General features: G+C 26.4%; 2 protein-coding genes across 2 annotated transcripts; both read right to left on the reverse strand.

Moving 5' to 3' along the window:
• Positions 1-685: 685 nt before the first annotated feature.
• On the reverse strand, positions 686-2,860 carry LOC145833573 (N(G),N(G)-dimethylarginine dimethylaminohydrolase 1-like). Its single transcript, XM_082940741.1, has 5 exons — positions 2,712-2,860; positions 2,402-2,537; positions 2,030-2,138; positions 1,508-1,704; positions 686-826 (listed from the first exon to the last, which is right to left on the reverse strand). Exons 1-5 carry the CDS (start codon positions 2,858-2,860, stop codon positions 686-688), a joined length of 732 nt encoding a protein of 243 aa, XP_082796867.1.
• A 13,203-nt stretch (positions 2,861-16,063) lies between these two features.
• On the reverse strand, positions 16,064-19,596 carry LOC145834959 (uncharacterized). Its single transcript, XM_082942488.1, has 5 exons — positions 19,531-19,596; positions 18,327-18,403; positions 17,847-17,992; positions 17,280-17,412; positions 16,064-16,454 (listed from the first exon to the last, which is right to left on the reverse strand). The coding sequence occupies exons 1-5, from the start codon at positions 19,580-19,582 to the stop codon at positions 16,344-16,346; spliced, it is 519 nt and encodes a 172-aa protein (XP_082798614.1). The 5' UTR covers positions 19,583-19,596; the 3' UTR covers positions 16,064-16,343.
• Positions 19,597-20,051: the final 455 nt, after the last annotated feature.

The following is a 20,051-nucleotide window of genomic DNA, read 5'->3' on the forward strand; positions in this document are numbered from 1 at the left end:
TGTTAAAATATTTGTTAGGCTTATTTTGTGTGGATAAAAGTTAAAAATTTGTTGTTGTATGGTATTTTGTAATTTGAAAAACAACTAACGGTTAAACAATTTTACAACGAATAAATTTTTGATACTGCACGTAAAATGTTTTGTGTTTTTTTTATGTTTCTGATGATATAAAACTAAAAAAATATATATTGGAGAAATGTTTTGTAAATATAAGAAAAAAAAACTGTATTCATTTTGTTCATAAGTTAAATAGAAATAATAACACAACAACAGGTAAGGCATCCGTCTACTTTTCCAAACTCATCAAAATCCAACTCTATTTTCTTCTCAACGTTAATTTGCTCCAAAGCCTGAAATGTTGAACTACATTAAAAAAAAAAATAATTTTCTACCGAAGTAATTTTTACAGTCGCAAATAAACTTTTACGCTTAAACAGCTTTAAAAGGTCAAAATAATTCCTAAAGAACTAAGTTAAAGTATCAACAACGTCTTATCTTGTAAAAGTATATTGAAACTACATAACGTAAATAGTAAATTGATATTTATTTACTGTTATTTAAGAGTGTAACTACTAATGCGACAAATTCACTTTTGCCCAAAAAGTTGTTTTCCTTGCAAAATATAGAGCTTGAGACTGATGTTTGTATGCCATCAAGTATTTTTTTATAATTTTCTGTACAAACCTCAATTTCCTTGTTCATTAGTCATTGGTGTGTGGAGAATGACTGAGGTTTCGCCAACTTCAAAATATACGACGTTGCATCTAGCCGGCAGGCTGTCAAGTTCTATAAACTTGTAGTTTTCTGTCGCTGCTTCTTTGAATTTCTGTAAATTATTTTTTTTTTGTGCTAAATGTTAAACAGTAGGAATAAATGTTTAAAATAGATACAAGAAACAGTTTATCGTGTGACAGTGTTAAACAATGAGTTCCCTTTATATTCCACAAAAAAATACGTAGAAACTATTTTAGCTTAGCTTAAAGTTGCCTATAAGTAAAACATAATCGGAATTATGTCATCTAAATATAAAATTACACTTTTGACATCGTGTTTTTTGTTAAAAGTTCATAGGCATCAACTACTTTGCTTACTCTATAATATTACAAAAATACTTAAAACCTTGATGAAAACTGTTTTTTAAACACTAAAACAAGATTCACCAACGTAATAACAAAAATAAATCGATATTATACTGAACTAAGAATAAAAACTGTTCAAATTTTCTAAACTTGGTTATTACATTAACAAATATCAAAACAACTCAAAATTATACAACCACTTAGAAACCTAATGATGTTTTTTCGTTTATAGTAAACCATTACAACATTCTTAAACAACGTTATAACAAAAATCTATTAACACTACACAAGTCAAAAAAGAAACTGCTCAAGTTTTTAAACTCATTTATATAAAATTATCAAACTATTTTCAAAACTCTATATTAAAGAAAACAAAAACAATTTAATTTATTTTCAACTCTGTTATCACAAACAAAAAATCAAACTACTTTCAAAACGTCCCTGGTCGCTTGCGTGCCGACGGAAGCCAGTATGGTCCCTCTTCCCGCCAACGTCATGCATGACTTTAGGTGCAGTTCCTCGCTCACCTCTACTGCGTGCACAGTGACGTCACTGAAGTAGTTCCTCATCACTTCAACCGCTTCCACGTTTGTTCTCGTGCTCAACCCGACGAACATTTCCTTTCCTTTAACGTATCACGAGAACTTTTAGATGTTTTTATAAATAGATTGATTGCTCAAGCAGTTATGCACATAATAAGATACCTAATCTTTAAAGTATAATTGCAAAAAAAAATTAACTAAAAAAAAAAGACTAAAAAAAGTTTAAATTAGAAGCGCTGACTATAGCATTTATTAAAACAGTTTGTTTAGCATCTTGCTTGTAAACCAAAGGAATTACAAGCTTTGTTGAAACAAAATGTTTTACAAAAGGTATAACTGTTTGCTAATTATCGATGCAAAGTTTCTTTGGTCAACATTTTAAAAGTTTTATTTATAAATATTTCTTACCAGTGAACAGAACATCTCCACCGTCCAATGTTGCTTCCTTGTTTATTTCTGACATTTCTGCAATCTGCAGTCCATCAATATTTTCTAACTGCGCTTTCATTGCAGTTTTCTGAAAAAAAAAGCATTAAGATAAAATATAAAATTAAAGAAAAAATTGTGCTTAAAAATTATTTAATTTATTTAAATTGTTTTTCAATAAAACACGTTTATGTATTAAACTAAACCTTAATATTTTGTTAGTCACTGACTTTCGTCATTATTACTCACAATTAAATAATTTCAAAGACATGTAAAAGCTGTTTATTGTTCAAAACAGTAAATATTAAATTGAGAATAAAAGTACTTTTTTTTTTTACTTTATTTTATACGAACCTCATTTCTGCGGCTCACGTGCCCAGTTGTGGTCAAAATGGCTTTCTGGCCCACCACAACGACAGGGTCTTCTACAAACACGCAATCAGGCAGCATCTCATCTGTTTCCATCATCACTACTCTCAACCCCAAATATCTTTGAAAATATTAATCATTTGTACAGAGCAGTTATAAACAAAAGCATACAGTTTTTTTGCCGTTTACTTACAAAATTTATCTAATAAAATTCAATTAAAAAATAAACAAGTTGTTTTTCTATTTATTTCTACTTCTATACTCAACTAAAAACCTTTTAACAGTTTTAACTAACTCGAAAGCGGTTTTTAGTTGTTCGTGTTGCCTGTTTATTTTATCCATACAAACTTCTGAAGGCTCCATTCTGAGTGCTTCTTTTGCAAGAGAATTGGCAGGTTTTCGCATCAGAACCGATTTACATAAAAATTCGTTTTTATCATTCATTATTAGTAATTTCTGTAAAATTTCAAGTTCTAATTAAAAAGTTACTACAACTTAAAAAATATAGAAATATTATTAATTCTAATAAATGTTTTCCTTGCAATTTCTTTTAATATTGTCTACTGATAAAAAGTTAAAAATAAAGTTTTTTGAATAACATAAAAACAATAAAGATACAAATAAAAATAACGTCCTGGACAAGGTGTTAGAAAGTATCCGTGGTATCACGATAACCGAATGGTTTTCTGCACCAGGTCCTAGGACCAAACAATTTGTGCGTCTTTATTTTTGTGGTTGAATAAACTATAGACACTTTTAAAAGTGTCAGATAATTGTACAAAAGTAAATTTAGTTGTGCAATCTAAACATAAACATGATAATAGTTATTTATGTTTAAAACGTTCACTTAATATTTTTTTGAAATCAAATACAAACTTTAACTTTCAAAAAAGTTTTGTTAAATTGAAAAAACTTTTAACATAAGAAATCAAAATCTAAGAAATAAACAACTACTTTTCTAAATACTATGAAGTTAATAACAAAACTTTGTAACAATAAAAACGAACTAAGTTTCAAACAACCAAGCAAAAAAAAAATAGTAATTAGTTAAGTCATTCGAATGACTAATTTGCTAAAATGAATACCTTACGCACACAATTTAAGTATACGTCTAGAAAAATCACGTTTAGTAATATTAAGTGATTGTTCAATTATGTAGCTGATTGCTAGCTTTTTGTTTGTTTATTCATAAAAAAGGTACATTAGGAACTTATAAAAACTACTCTATTTGATTGTCATAAATCTCTTTCAAATGTTTAAGTTATTAGGAAAGTTTCCATATACTACTAAATATATTTTTCTTCAGAAGAGCTGTACGTAATTGAAACTTTGAATTTATAATAGCTACTACTTTAATATAAAAAGTATTTTTTGAATTATTTATTCTATTTATTTATATAACTAAAATAGTAAGTGACTGACACGCTTCATTTTGAAGTATAAATTTGCAGTTCAAAATTAAATAGTTATTTTTAAATTTTAGAATGTATTCAACTTTAAGTTTTGTTTATACTAAAGTTTTCATTTCTTTGGTTTTTTACAAAGTATGGTTTGGTTAAAAAAGGCGCAAAAAATGTTTCTAAAATTAGCTGGTTAATGTTAATAAAGTTTTATAAAAAAAAATTAATGAACTTTATAGAGTTATCTTTAAACCTCCTAAAAATTTATAGCAGATATTACGAGCTATTATGGAAACTCGTAACGAGATAAAATCTAAGTTCCTAATTTTATAAGTGGGGTTCAGCAGCCTTTCAAAAGAATGAAATTTTCTGGATAAACTTGCTAGCATTGCATTAATAAAAGTCTTTGCGGGCTGCGTTTGTTATGAAACAATTGTAGTAATCAACATAAACATTTTACTATTTGAATAAGATTTATTTAAGCACTGACAAGGTCTTTGATCGAAACTTAGTTTGTAAAATAAATTCTTGTAGGATAAGTTCATAAAAAAATTTACTTTTTACAAATAGAGTCATAAAATAAAACACGATTATTTAGTAGCTGTTAATTTAGGAGTCTCATTGTTAAATTATACCACAATAACTTTCCTATTACATCTTTTGAAAGCCATGTTTTGAGCTGAAAAGTACCTCGGTGGCCTTAGATTTTGGCTTTAAGGGCCGCTACTGTCTGACGACCCTATCATAAGCTAAAAGAGGTTCTAACTAAAATAACTTCAAAATTACTATCAATTTAAAACTTTCTGTTAACATAAGTCGAATTTTAACACTGTTTAAAAATATAAAGATTTAACATTTACATATTTAATAAAACTTGTATATATGTAAAAGAATATTAAAAAAAAAGTATAAGGGTCTCATTCAAATCATTGCTGTTTACGCAAAAATATTAATTTTTGTCTTAAATTTATGACAGAAGCTTATAAAATACAAATCATGGGTAGCTGTCAAATTTGCAAGAGCGTACAAAATTGCACGAGGGGACAAAATTGCACGAGTGCACAAACTTGCACGAAGATATTTTTGCACGAAGACTATTTTGCACGAGGAAATAAAACTGCATGAAGATAAAATAGCACGAATATACTTCCACGCCAAGAGTATTTTTTGCACGAAGACACTTTTGCACGGAGAAAATTTTGCACTGGTTAAATTTTATTTATTTATTTTAAATATTATATTAATGTATATTTATATATTTTTAATTTTTTTTTTGTAATCACTGTTACCTCTAACCTTTATCCTCGGTCGGTAAGTTTTTTATTTTTATTTTATTTATTTATTTTTTTTAACATTTTTTATTTTTTTTTTCTATCACAGTTACCCCTAGCCCTTACCTTCGGTCAAAAGCTTTTCTTTTTTTTTAATAATTTTATTAGTTGTTTTATATTTATTTTTACTATCGTATACACTTACCCTCAATCAGTAACTCTTTTTACTTATGTTTTATTATGTTTATTAAATTGTGGGCTATGGATGTTGGTGGGCCAACATTTAAAGCCTCAGTTGGGTCAGGTTGACTTTCTATGGGTAGATTGTCAACTTGACCTTTTTGTTCATACTTTTCCTGCAGGCGGGGTGACATTCTAACAGGCTTATGGTCAGGACCCGCTGTAGGCAACTTATAATTAATATTATCTAAGTTAGACATAATAACTTTAAACTACTTATAGGTGCTAACTTGTAAATTATCAGTGGACACTATCTATAAAATACTTAATGCTACTCTAGGTTACTTTATTTAAATCAGACAAGACAGTTTTAAGTAATGAATCATTTATATAAAACACAACAAGAAATACTAGCATAACAAAATTATAAATTACTTTTATAAACACTTTTTCAATATAAATTGATAGCTATTTAAATCTATTTCAAAAGACTTAAAACAATAAACTAAAAATTAAATAAAACTTTTAATAAGCATTAAACTGTAAAAAATTTAATCAATTATAAAGCATGTAAATCTGGCTTAAATATTTAAACAATTAAACACCAGTTGAAATATTGACTTTTAAAACAAAACAATATTTACAATTAACATTCACAAAATACGTTCAAGAGAAATTGTTGCTTCCAGCTGCACACAAAATTAACTGACTAACTGCTCACATGAAAACTGCATGTCATGTTTTAATGTTTTGTCGCATCAGTATTTAGTTTGAAACATTTCGTCAATGTACGAATTCAATAAGTATTTAACTTTAGGATAAGTTTTCATAAACAAAATCTTTAATGTACTTTCGCAAGTTTTTATTGTTGACACTCTAGTAAACTTTCACAAATTAAATTTTATTTAACACGAGCTGGTGATATACATGTACCTAAGGTTTAGTAAGTTTATAAAAAAATAATCTTAAAAACTCAGTAATGCTTAAAATATATATTTTTTAGACATCTTTATTAAATTTATTCTTTTAAACTTACTTATTAAATTTTCATTGAATAATTCCAAAAGATTGTGTTTTTTTTAATTAGAAATTTTTTATATATAACAACTAATTAAAATTAACAAGCTGTTACAAAACAAATATATTAATAAAATATGATTTAAACTCTCATAATTTTTACGCATAAATAAACCTATTTATAACAAAAACAAGCATATGGCAAAAACCATACTAAAAGGCTAATACTTTAAGAATGAAATAAAAGAATAAAATAAAGCCAGTTATACTACTTACCTAAAGTTGAAAGCTTTCTAAAGGTTCCTTATACATTAAAAGTATGCACATCGATTTAAATATTTTTTTATAACAACTAGTAATATTATTTTTTTCAAATGAACATCTTTACAAAAACTCAAACTTTTATTTTATTTTAAACATTTCTTTAAGTTTGTTAATAGTTAATAGATAGTATTGGAATAAAATATTTTTGGTAAAAAACTGATTAAAACTTAAACTTAAGTTCAACATAAAAATTTATGTGTGTAAGTAAAACAACTAATCTAGTTTGACAAAGTTATCATTTCAAACGATGAATTTTGTAAATATACAAACAAAAATGTCATGCAATAATTTTCTCCGTTAAAATGCTTGTATATGTGAAAGTTTAAATGCTTCAAGACTAGGTATAGCAGTTTTTATATCAACTTTCAGTAAATTAACCTGAAAGTAGTTAGTGGTTAAGTACGAACCTTACAGATCAATTTTACAATAGTGTTTCCTTAAAGTAACTAGTTTAATATAAAACAAATAGATATGCGAGTTTCATTATTATTAAGCAATACTGAGTCTACGTACATATATTTTTTAATAAATGAAAAGGATAAATGTTTGCAACAATAACTGAAAAGTTAATGAACTTCTTCTTGCTTATAAGTTAAACAAAATATTGCACATACACTCGTTAAGCTCATATTTAAAAATAATATTAAACGCTTGTGAAAATAATCAAAACAAATGTTATTCCGTTTCAGATTTTAGTCTCCATTGGGTATCTGATTACTAACTTTTTTTCTACCGGTCAAGTATATAAGCATGTAGTTGCTTTAATTTTTATATTAAGAAACTTTTGTACACAGTGAACATTGAATCTAGGTTTGTAAAAATCTATCGATATGGTGTTCACAAAGGTTGGTATGATTTTTTTTAGATACTGATGTCAAACTTTTTACTAAAAGAATTTAGTACAAAGTGAACATTTTCTATGTAAGCATACTGGCATGATTTTTTATATCCAAAGCAACTTGCTTATTTTACTTTGTAAACTGATTAGTGTAAAATGTAAATCAGTTTTTTACAATAGTTTATCTATACTTAAAAAGATTAAAGTAATCTAGGATGAAGTATGCTACTGTAATATAGGTTTGCGGAGCAACACAGACTACCTCTAATAATGTTTTACTATCTTATATTTAAGTAACGCTTCTTTTCAAATACACAGAAAAATTAGTTAAAAATTTTAGTTTGAGAGATAACTATAATTAAGCTAAGTTTCGTAGCTTTTATGACGTAACTAAGCATCGCCACTTTGAGTAACTATAGTAGATCAAAGCTCTAATATCGTTAATATTCATTTTAAAACTTAAGCGAAAGTCTATTAAAACGAAAAATAAAAAACCTTTATATGAAAGAATTCAGAATTTTCTAAATAATAAACTAAAAATACTAAGTGTTCAATTTTCGCCAAATAAGTCAAAAGTTGCATAAAGTTTTTGCAAATGATAACTTTCTACAAATTTACACAGGAAACAATTTTTGTCGTGGCAATTCTTTTAAACTTCGTTTCTTCTGCCGTCAGACATTCGAGGCACCAAAGTCACGATCACAACAAACCGGACGCCATAAACTACTACCCCAAGGACATCGCCTACCTGACATGGAGGTAAAAAAACAATCTACTTTAGTATTACATGGTTGTTTGTCTTGACTAAAAAAAAATTAAAAATTTATCAGGTAAAGAGGTTGACTAAATAATAATGCAAGTGCGAATTAATTATTCTATTTATTACTATGTTTCGGTGGCGAAAGATCCAAACTTGTGAAATACTTAAAAAGTATTAAAACAGCAATGTTTTAACTTTTAATGTTTGACAAGCTTGGACTTTTTAACAACAAAAGCTGGTAAAAATTAGAACAGATAATTTGCACTTGTGCTTGTATTCAACTTTGTTTTAATAAATTAATAGTTATTTTTTGCAACTGTTCCAACCGAAGTATGTTTACTCGCAGAGACTTCATCGTTCAAAAAGAGTGCTCGATAAGAAAGAAGGCGGGAGAGCCGAGGAAGATGATCGTCCCGAACGGAGCTCTGGCAGCGTGGGACTTTGTTGAGCTGAGGTGCAGAAAACTGAAACAGACGTTCGTGGCCGCCTTGTGCCGCAACTCGGGTTGCAACGTAGGGAATTACCAGATAGAGAAACCCAACTCTGTTAAGTTAGTGACGAAGCCGATATTCGCCAACAGGAAAATAGCCGGAATGAAGGAGAGAAAGACGGTTCTGGTGCCAATCGCTTGCAGTTGTCAAGTCAGACACTTTTAGAAGTTACAACAAAAACAAAGGCTACAATTACTTTTTTTAATTTTTTACTTTTTTATAAGTAGTAAAACTAATTTAATTTAAATGTTGATATTTTAGATTGTCATCAGTAAGTTATTTTTTTGCATTTGTTTTAGTTATCTGATATAAAACCTTTAATAAATTGGCACAGCTGGTCATATTTTTGTTTTTAATAAAGTATTTCGCAATATAGACTTGTAAAATAAGATTTTAATCTCATGTTTTTAATCTTAGATTTTTTGGTTCTAAATAATATTTTTTAATCAAATAAAAACATGGCGGGTCAGAGATTTCTGTAACATGTACATTGCCTAAACATCAATTACAATGATAGATTTATGTAAAGTACTGATTTATAAATAAAAATAATACAAAGTTATTCAAAGTAAGTATTGTACTAAGCAGTTTTTTAAAATTGAATATGGACACTATACGAAAACAAAGTTCAATTGTATTAAAAAAATCGTAGCAAAAATAATTTGTAAAAAAAAAATTGCTTTTAATAATATGTTTCATTTGAATTTTATTATAAGTTTAAAACAAACTTAACAACTTTGAAACTATTCGAACTTGAATATTTAAGTTGATCAAAATAAATTTATGTACAGTTCTATATTTTTACAATAATGGCATCATTTCGTAACAAACAAGTTAATTTCAACTAATCATTGTACAAACTTTATTATTTTATATCTTTTAAACTTTAAAATATTAAAACTTTTTATGTTAACCAAATTATCTTTTATTTAAATTTTAATAAAGTAAACTATGATTTAAATATAAACTTTAAAACTTATCACTAGTAAAAAACAATCTTTATAAAAATATATCATTTTAGAAATTGTTTTTTTTTTGATGAAAATAAAACTTCTTGTTATAAATGACTTATAAATAAAAACAAGTATTTTTTTTATAAAAAAAAATAAACTATCTAAAATCATTTTTATCTAGAAAAATTTAAGAATTAAAAGAATACAAGAAACATTTAAATATAGTTTTTACTAAAAGGATAAAAGGTACAACTTTAAAAAATCTATAAAATTTGTTAGAAATTTAAATATTTTAAAACTTTTTAATATCTGAAAAATATTAGAAAAAGATTTTATATTCAAATTGTAGTATACAAAGGTTGCTTAGTTGACTCTCAAATTAAAAGCGGGAAATTTTTATTTTTAAGTTTCCTTTTATTTATTAGTAATAAGAAAGTCATGTATTATAACAAAAAGAATTGAAAATTAACCTTTTAACAACGACTTAAATATTGGCATATGGCTAGTAAAAAATGTTTCGTTTAAACAAAGTTTGAACAACATTCAAATAAGAAAACCAAGCATAAAAAAAATCAATATAACACTTAAACATGGAGTTCTTTAACTTTTCTAAGTTGGATAAAAACATTTTAATACTTTTTTAAACTTTGAATTTATTTCACCATTTATCTGTAGGCTTGGTAAACCTACAGAGTTTGTACAAATTAGGACAATGAAGTTTATATACAATATATATATATATATATATGTATATATATTAAAACTTTTGTTTCAAATGATTTCAGTAGCGTTAACATAAACATTTAGTTACAGATGTCGAAACTTAAAATTGTGTTCAAAAATTAGGTGGAAAATACTCTATAAATCATAAATAAAATAATTTTATTTTTTTCTAAAATACAAACTCTTTATTTTCCAGTAACTGAACATGTAAAAATTGCTTTAGATTAATAAAACATAAGTATTTTACAATATAACATTTTTTTTTGATTTATGAAAAACTTAAAAAACACATAAAAAGCTACTACTTTAAGTTCTGAAACTTTTGCTTAAGCAGGAGTGTTTATGGTTAGTCTAAAACTCTACTATTATAAATTATAAGGCTAGTTTCATTTTTTAAAAGGTTTTAAATGCTGATTTTTTATTAATTTCTAATTTTAAAACATTTCGACAGTTTTAGTTTAATTCACGCCCGATCTACGTAATTGACCTTTAAAATATATTAGAATTATTGACTACGTTAGCTTTAAGAGTTTAAAGTGTTATACAGCTAAATTAATTAAACAAATATTATGCTATATAATATTTGTTATTCAACACTATTTATGTATTAAACGTTTATCAATTTTTTGCACCAGAGTACAAAAAGTAATAAATCACCAAACACTTAATATCATTAAATAGTTCAAAACGAACTTCAAGTGTATTGAGTTTTTAGCTTATTAGAAAACTCAAATGTTTAAAACACGTAAGTAAAAATCTATATTAAGTTTTGTTTCACTTGAACAAGATTAATTTCACTAACTTCTATCTAAAAAGTATTTTTTTCGGTTTTATAACCACATTTAAGTTGATATCGGGATGTTCATTCTTAAGTTACGTGGGTTTTTAACGTAATGAAACAATTTAGTTATTAAAAAACAAACTGTGCAGAACTCATTTCGTTTTCTACAAACAAAATAATTTATATTTCTAATGTATAACATTCAAACAAAGTTTTTGTACCATAGTTGCCAGAAAAACATATATTTGACTTTGTATCAATATTTAAAATTGTTATAAATAAAGCATCTTTTTTTTAAAGGTTCTCAAACTTGTACTTTTCGTTTTTAATTTTCCAAGACTGAACAAAATGATTAAATAACATAAACTTTAAAGAGTTAGTTGTAAAATAACTTTCAGGTAAGGACAAACATATTTTAAAAGCTTTGAACAAAAATTTAAATACTTTAAAAACAGAAGCATATAACTAAAACTGTTAATACCTTTATAATCAGCTATAAAAGTCTTATTCGTTTTTAGAATACTACAAAATGTGTTTTGTTTTAATTAGAAAAGGTTGTAAAATTTGTTCTATTTTTATTATTGAGAAGTTGAAAAAATATTTTTCTTAAAAAAATTGAGTGTACTTTTTGCAACATCAAGCGAAAGTTTAACTTTAATGTTATTTTTAGTTTATACTTTTAGATTATAAGTTTAATAACTTTTATTTAAATAAAACAAAGTTTAGTTTTCGCTACAACAAATAAAGTTTATCTTTGAAGTTAAACATTTGATTTTAAACAAATTGGGAATTTTCTGAGCGGTATTTTTGCAAAGTGTGTATATAAAGTTACATTGTTTGCATACTTAAATTAAAGCAGAATGCGATTAATTTGAAATTAGGTTAAATAGTTAGGTTTATAAATATCTATGTCTATTTTGAGTTCGCTGAAAATCTATTTCTAAACTAGATTTTCAATTAAATATTTATAGTAAATCTCTACACGACTAAAAAACTACACATAAAGTTTTATTCAAAATAACTTTTGTTTAAAATTTTATAGCTTTGTTTTGGTATGCAAGTTGTTGTAATACAATATATTAAACATTTACTATATTAGATCAGTATCATTCATAGCAACTTCAATGGAAAGAAAACTCATTCTACTGAAAAAATTCCTGTTCAATTGAAATGAAATTAAAGAGAATTTATAAAAAAATTTACTAAAAGTAAATATCGAAGAAATTAAATATGATTAATATATCCAAGAAATCGTACATTAAAAATAATTTTATTAACTTAAATATGTATTTAAATGTATCTATCAAGCTTAAAATAAAATAATCTTTTGACAACTAATTGTAAATAAAACCAGATAACTAATTTATTCCGAAAAATTTTATAAGCTAAATTATAATTTAAATTAAAGAATATAAATAAACATTTAATACTTACAGAATAATACTTGTTGTATGGATAATGCTTAAAGTTTCTATGTAAGTGTGAACATTTTCTATGTAAGTATACTGGCATGATTTTTTATATCCAAAGCAACTTGCTTATTTTACTTTGTAAACTGATTAGTGTAAAATGTAAATCAGTTTCTTACAATAGTTTATGTATACTTAAAAAGATTAAAGTAATCTAGGATGAAGCATGCTACCGTAATATGGGTTTGCGGAGCAACATAGACCAGTGCTTCTGAACCTTTTTCTAGTGGCGGAACCCTTTTCCAAAGTTCAACTTTCCCGCGGAACCCCTACTTTGATTTTACATAAAATGTTTAATATAATATTTCCTGCAAAAACAAAAGAATTTCAGTGAAAAATAATGTTTCAGCAAAACTATATCATTGTTAGAAATCATACTAATTGTAATAGTATTAAGTCGAGTCAAACTCAAAGTGCGCCAGAGGCAATAGATATTTTATGATTCTATAATAAATAAACGAAAACAAACATGATTAATCGCAACGTCATAAAAATCTTTCCTTGCATAAAAAAACAAAATGAGAGCTACAAACAATAACGAAATGAACATGAACCTAATCGAAATCACAGATTTCTGTAATAAACGGGTAAGATGCCTGACAAAAAATAAATAAAAAACATTTAGTGCGGAGCTTGAACTTGTCTCTTAGCAACAAGCATGTCAATGTGTGGCTGGATTTTGGATAGACTGAGACGGAGACAGGCAGATAAGGCTGGAGTCAGCATTCAGTTCCTTTGCTTCGTTTTAATGTTTGTTACATGCGAAAAGACGGACTCGCAAAGATAAGTGGTGGTGAATGGTAAAATAAATTTTACTACACGCTTTGCTAAGACGGGGTTCTCTGAATTTGCACATATCCGAAAATTTAAAAACTCTTTCCCTTTGAAACTTAATTTTAAGTTGCTATCTTCAGATAGTTGCAGCAATTCGTTTTCTGTATCTGTAGAAAGATTCACTTCTTCTAAAGCAATATCACACATAAAAGGATTCAAATTCTTAAGGAAAATAATGTTAAAACTTTATAGATAAAAGGTCAAGATGGTTGTACATTTCGTCAGAGAAGTTGAATTTTATGCATTTCTCATGGGCCTCATCAAACCGGTGAAACATCGCAAAATTACCATTGCTAACCTTTTTCTTACAAAAGTTAATTCTATTTTTAAACGCCTCAATCTTGTCTGTCTTGACAAAAATGTAATATTGCTTCCCATGCATGCTTAAATTCAAAGCGTTCAGTTCTTCGAAAATATCGGTGAGATAAGCCAGCCTTGGCAATAAAACATCATCTTCAAAGAACTTCACTAATACTGAGCCTTTATCTTTAAGAAAAGTGAACACCTGCTTCTTTAATTCAACAAGACGAACCATTGTCCGCCCCTTCGACAGCCAGCGAACTTTGTTGTGATAAAGAAGTCGCAGATGGTCAGCTTCTAGACTTTCACATAAGTTGTTGAAACATCTGGTCTTTGTGTCATTTTTCTTTATAAAATTAACAGTTTTAATCGACTCTGAGAGAAATTCTTGTAATCAAGAAGGAAGATGTTTTGTTGCCAAATTTTCTCTATGTAAAAAACAATAAATCCATTTAGCTTCAACTGCTTTATCCTTTATTTTCCTCACTACACCATTTTTTGACCCAGTCATAGACGCTGCACCGTCAGTACAAATGCCGACACATTTATTCCACTCTAAACCCTTGCTGATAAAATAATTTTCGACACTTTTCATTTCATTATAGTATCATTTTTTAAGTAGAAATTAAGCTTTTATACATATTAAATTTTAAATCAAGCTAATAGACATCTTTTTAAACATTTTTACAGCATTTGAAACAATATAATATACCAGAAATAAGTTTCTGATAAAGATCTTTTATTTATTTTTATTGTGTAAACATTTAGAGTTTGTTTTGATCGCTCCTACATTGTTTGCTTTAGTGATAATACCAGTATTTTAATGACTTCACTAAAAATAGAAATTAAAAAAATTTACAAAAATTTGCGCAACCAGGACACCTATTAATAATGAATACCTATAAAAATTTTTACCACTAGATACACACTAAGCAGATCAATGAATGCTACAATTATATATGTTTTCCATTTTATGTGTTCTAGTTTATTTGAAGTTTTATAATTTATATTTTTTTTCTTTCAAATTTCTTTTTTAAATTTCGAAAGGCTTCGCGGAACCCCTGAGAGGCGTCGCGGAATCCTAGGGTTTCGCGGAACCCCATTTCAGAAGCACTGGTCTAAAAGACGCCTAAAGTATTGTATGACCTTTTTATTTACAAATATCAAAAATCGTAAGGGAATTTAACTTGCATACTTAAAAAACAAGTGATATTTTTACAAATTATTTACTAATAAGTAAAAAGATTGATATCGAGATATATATTTTATGGTACTTATTAAATTTTAAATCAAGAAATGACAGTAAACAATACTTTACATAGATGAAATAGTTTTGAAATCAAAAGCGTAAAAGCTGTATTTTTTAGCTTGGTAAGTTTAGTTTTAAGTATGAGTCTTGAAAAATTATTAAAAATGGTAGAACGTACAGCTTCTTTTAATCTATCTAACATGTTCTAAATTAAAGGATTGGTTTTCTCTATACTAAAAGTAAGTAAACGAGTTAGTGTTGATACTAAAAAATTAGTTGTAAAAAATAATTTTTCAATAGCTCTTTATCTGTAAAGGCTTTCAAAAGCATTTAAAATGCAACAACAAATTTTTAAACTTTTGACTAATGTTAACGTATTTGAAAGAAAGACAAAGCAGTAAAAACAAAAATTTTTTACACCCTGACATGTTACATTTTTTTTGTATTCAAAAAATATTATAAATCCTAAATATTAGTAAAAAAAAATTAGTTTCTAAACTATGAATTTTAAAATAAGAATCTTCCTATTTAAAAGTTTTAAAGTTAATAAGACTGATGAAAAATATACAACTAAGTCCAGATATTAAATAAATGTGGTTAGTTGAAGATTAAAATTAATTAACTTTAAATTCACTTCTATATTAAATGAACTAAAAAGTATATTAAATGAACATTTATTTAATGTAAATCTAGTAAGTAAGGTTTATATATCTTAACCAGTAAAATTTCTGAACAACTTTTTGTATTGCCGTCAATTTGAAATTACTTTTATAAAATTTTACGATATGTAGCTTATTTGTTTTAATGATGTTCAATTCGAAATTAAAATTTTTTAAGTTTATTCAATATTTCTAATGCCGTTTGTTTATCATTTGTTTGAATTACTAAGTAATTTTTAAAATACTAGGTTCTCGTAAATCTTTTGCTTGTTTGTTTGCGTTCTAAAAAAACCTATTTTAAGTTTTAAAAAACCTGAAAATTGACTAAAAGTATTACTATTTATCTTTTCAGTTTACATAACTTATCAATTGAAAAGTACATTGAAATCCTTTTTAATAAATATCTTCTTTATTAATACATACTTTGTCACAGAACAAAACACTTAAAATAAAAATAAACATTTCTTTAAAACATGTAAAATAAATAAAAGTAGCCAAATAGTATATATTATATTTGTTTATCTGTATAAAAACTGTAAAAGTTTAAATATATAATAAATTTAAACATATTTTGAATATTTTAGTTTTTGTACAATATTTAAAAAAACAAGTCAAATGACAATTATAACTGTGAATCGTATATCTACATTTTAGGCCTTATCTATGATTATGACGTCATTAGTTTTTGTTGTGTCCCTTCTGTTTGATGTCAGCCTTCATAGCTTCGAACATGACAGAATTGTCACTGATCAATTTGCAGCACACAGATCTTCCATTACCGAGATGAATCTTTGAAAAAATATATTTTTTGTTTAATAGTTATTGTTATTCAGAACTTTAAGACATAATTCATTTAAAAAAAATATTAAGCAGATAAATAAAACCGATTTTTGCTAAAACTTATCAATTACTTTTGTTGCAACTAACTTTAAAAATATATTTTATGTAAGTACACAGTTAGAAGGTTCATCAAAAAGTATTCAATTTATACTAGTTAGCATTAGCAAGCAAAAATAATTAAAGGAAAATTAACAGATTATAATTTAAGTTTTAAGTTATATAATATCGTTTAAAAATCTTTAATAATTTACGGTAATTTTATGTTATTACTGAGGTTAGTTTCATCTAAAACTTATTTAAGAATCTCAAGTTTTAGTATTTATATTTTGATAAAACGTTATACTTATAAAATGAATAAGCTCCTGATATTACCGAGATGGTCTATGACAAAAGTTTAATGTTTTGCTCATGTTTGCAAATAGTACAATTTTTATAATATTTTTTAATACAGTGAGCTTATCGAGCAATTATTGTTTACGAAATAACAATACTCGTTGCAAAGAAAACAATCACTCAAAAGCATCATAACACCTCGTAGATGGAAAAGTTGCAAAATATATATTGCAGGTGATAAATCTGAAGTTACTGTTTTGTTTTTATGGTGATCAAATAGGGGAGGAAATGAAGTATTTAATATAACTTTAGATTTAACGTAGCTTTAAAACCTTTTAGAGGTGTTAACATTTGAAGTATTTTTACCATGCCCTCACTTTATCTCGAAAACATATGTTTTTTAAGGTCAAAATTGTTAGGAAAGTTAAATTTTTGCCTCACCTTCACTCCCCTTCCAACGATTCCGTTTTCGTCTTCCCTGGACAGGTCGAGGTTGAGATGCGAGTCCAGTTTGAAGTCCATATCGTGGATGGCGTCCCCGTCCAGTTTGAACGTACCGATGTTTCCTTCGTCACTGTAAATAAAACTAAAAGTTAAATACAAATATATATGGATGCATATTATGCAGTAACTAATTGCCTCCTCTGTGTTTAATAGTGACTTTAACTAATAGTCGAAGATCAAAGTAATATGTACTACTAGAAGACACAATCTAGGTAAGTAAACTGTTTGTTTAAAAAAAGTATCAATCATTTCTTCAATGTAATGTATGCTAACTTAGTTTTATTGACTATATTGTTGAAATTGTTTTTAGGGTTTGAAAACTTCGCTTTTAAATACAAAACCAGGAAAATCACAAAAACAGATTACAAAGCAGAAAACTTAGCCAGTCATCAAAATACTATCAAAAAATTAAACTAAGTCTGTTATACGTCATATTACTTTAATGCTGACGCATGTTGAGTTACTTATTATCAAGACTTACTAAATTATGACGTCACAACTCACACTGTTTTGTCGCCAACGTTGTGATGGAGTCCCATATTGCGGCACCGGGAACCTCTAGGGGCATTGCTGTGTACGTGCACCCCAAAAGGTCCGGTCAGTCCCCCTTTGACGTGAACGTCCATTCTGCCGTAAACCTGACCGTCGTCCTGTGGGGAAAAGAATAAAAAACTATATATATATATATATATACATATGTAGGATAATCGTTGTTCAAAAGTAATTGTTTGAAAAAGAAAACATTATGTTTTTTAATTTTGCCTTGTCTACCAAAAAATGTTTATTTTTCTGCTTGTGTTATTTGTTTTAACTATACAATTAAAAAATATTATCTAAACTTAAACATACAGCATTTTATTAAGCATTCAAACCTTATTTAAAATTATATATTTTACTAAACACAAGTAGTTATTTACTATTTGAAATCTATCAACTCATTTCAGACACCACTAATTAATTTAATTAATTATTGACTAAACTAACATCTTCTTTTAGACACATCTGTCCCTTAACATACTTATCTCCATGGAAACTACAGTGAGCATATCTGGTAGATTCGCCTAAAAATTTATATGGTAAATTAAAATTGTTTAACTGTTTATTTCCATTATAGCGCCTTAATATGCTTCGATCGAAAATTGTATAACTATGGTTTATAAATTAATCAATAAAACTTAATGTCTATCTGAAAACAGTTTTTTAGACGCAATGAAAATTTTGTTATAAGAAATAATATCGAGTTTATCTATTTAAGGTATAAATTCATTATGTAAAATGCAATGTATACTTAAAAAAAACTTTAAAGTACAACGTTTGTTTTAGAAACTAAAGTTTGCGCACGGTTTTATTTATTATTTGTAGACCATCACTAAATCAGGACGTTAAAAGGTTTCCATGATGTGCGAATCAGTAACCGAAAGGTTCTTGCTAGGACTAAATATTTTGAACATCTTTTATTTTTCGTTCAACAAACTATACTTCTAATAGTGTTACTATTATATAATAATTTATTATTGTTTAAAATGAAGTGTGTTAACTTTAAAGAATGACTAATAAACATTTTTAACAAAAACTGTGTTAATAAAACTAAGTGCATCTCAAACACAAAATGAAATATTTCTGTTCGAGCACATGCTAATTATAATAAAATATCAAGTAATAGTTTTAAAAAAGTATATTTATTTTTGTGCTACATTATAGTATCTAAATGTTTGTTTTGGACTTTAGCATTGTTTGATTACAAATTACAAAATGTTGATATATTGCAGTAGCAGTATAGAAATTGCGTATATTTAAAAATACCAAAAAAATGCCTGTGCTACTTAGCTACATTGAATTTGAAACAAGAACTTTAAAACTGAGCTTAAAAGATAAAATAACATTGTTTTATTTTTATAAATAATCCAGCAAAAACTTTTAATATAATTACAAGCACTTTAATGCTAAACTATTTAATAAAGACATTTTGAAAGTATCATATTTTTAAAAACTTTGATAATTATAAAGTTATATAAGTGTAAATAAAATATTTTTATACTTTGTTATTGAACATGAATACTTATAGTTTTTAGGTAAAATTTTTTAATTTATATGGAGTCGTGCGAATAAATAATCAAAAACATTTCAGTCAAAAAACTAGATGCAAATTATTGTTCTTTTTAAATTTATAAATACTGTAAAAACGAACCAATTTTTGCCAAACCAAAGGCAATCACCAAGAAAATTCCAAGTTTAAACATTCTTATCAAATCAAATTCTAAATAAAACCAAACGTAAGTAAATTTAAAAACATAACAAAAAACTAAACTAGTTTAATCTTTTATATATTTAAATAAATGAAACAAATAAAAATAAGAAACTACTTAAAACTTTTATCTGTTTCAATCGTAAAGTGTTTTCTATAGAAAAGTTTTAAAAATTTATATATTTTTGAAATGTTTGTATAGCTTTCTATTAATCACTTGTTTAAGAACCTTTTTGTAAGCAAATGAAAATTCTACTTAGCCATGAAAGCTATCAAAAAAGTTCCATGCACATATCTAAGTGAATAACCAGTTGCACTATCAACAGCTGGACTTTTAATTATTTAAATTTATCTTTGCAGAGCTCCCTTATATATAGCCAACAGCACTGCAGCAAAAAATCGTTGATTGCAGCAAACACATGATTTTTGCAGCGCTTTGATTTTGCAACGTATGTTTTCGAGTC

Source organism: Thalia democratica, chromosome 4, assembly GCF_965202585.1.
Source record: "Thalia democratica chromosome 4, ktThaDemo2.hap1.1, whole genome shotgun sequence".
Classification (NCBI taxonomy): domain Eukaryota; kingdom Metazoa; phylum Chordata; class Thaliacea; order Salpida; family Salpidae; genus Thalia; species Thalia democratica.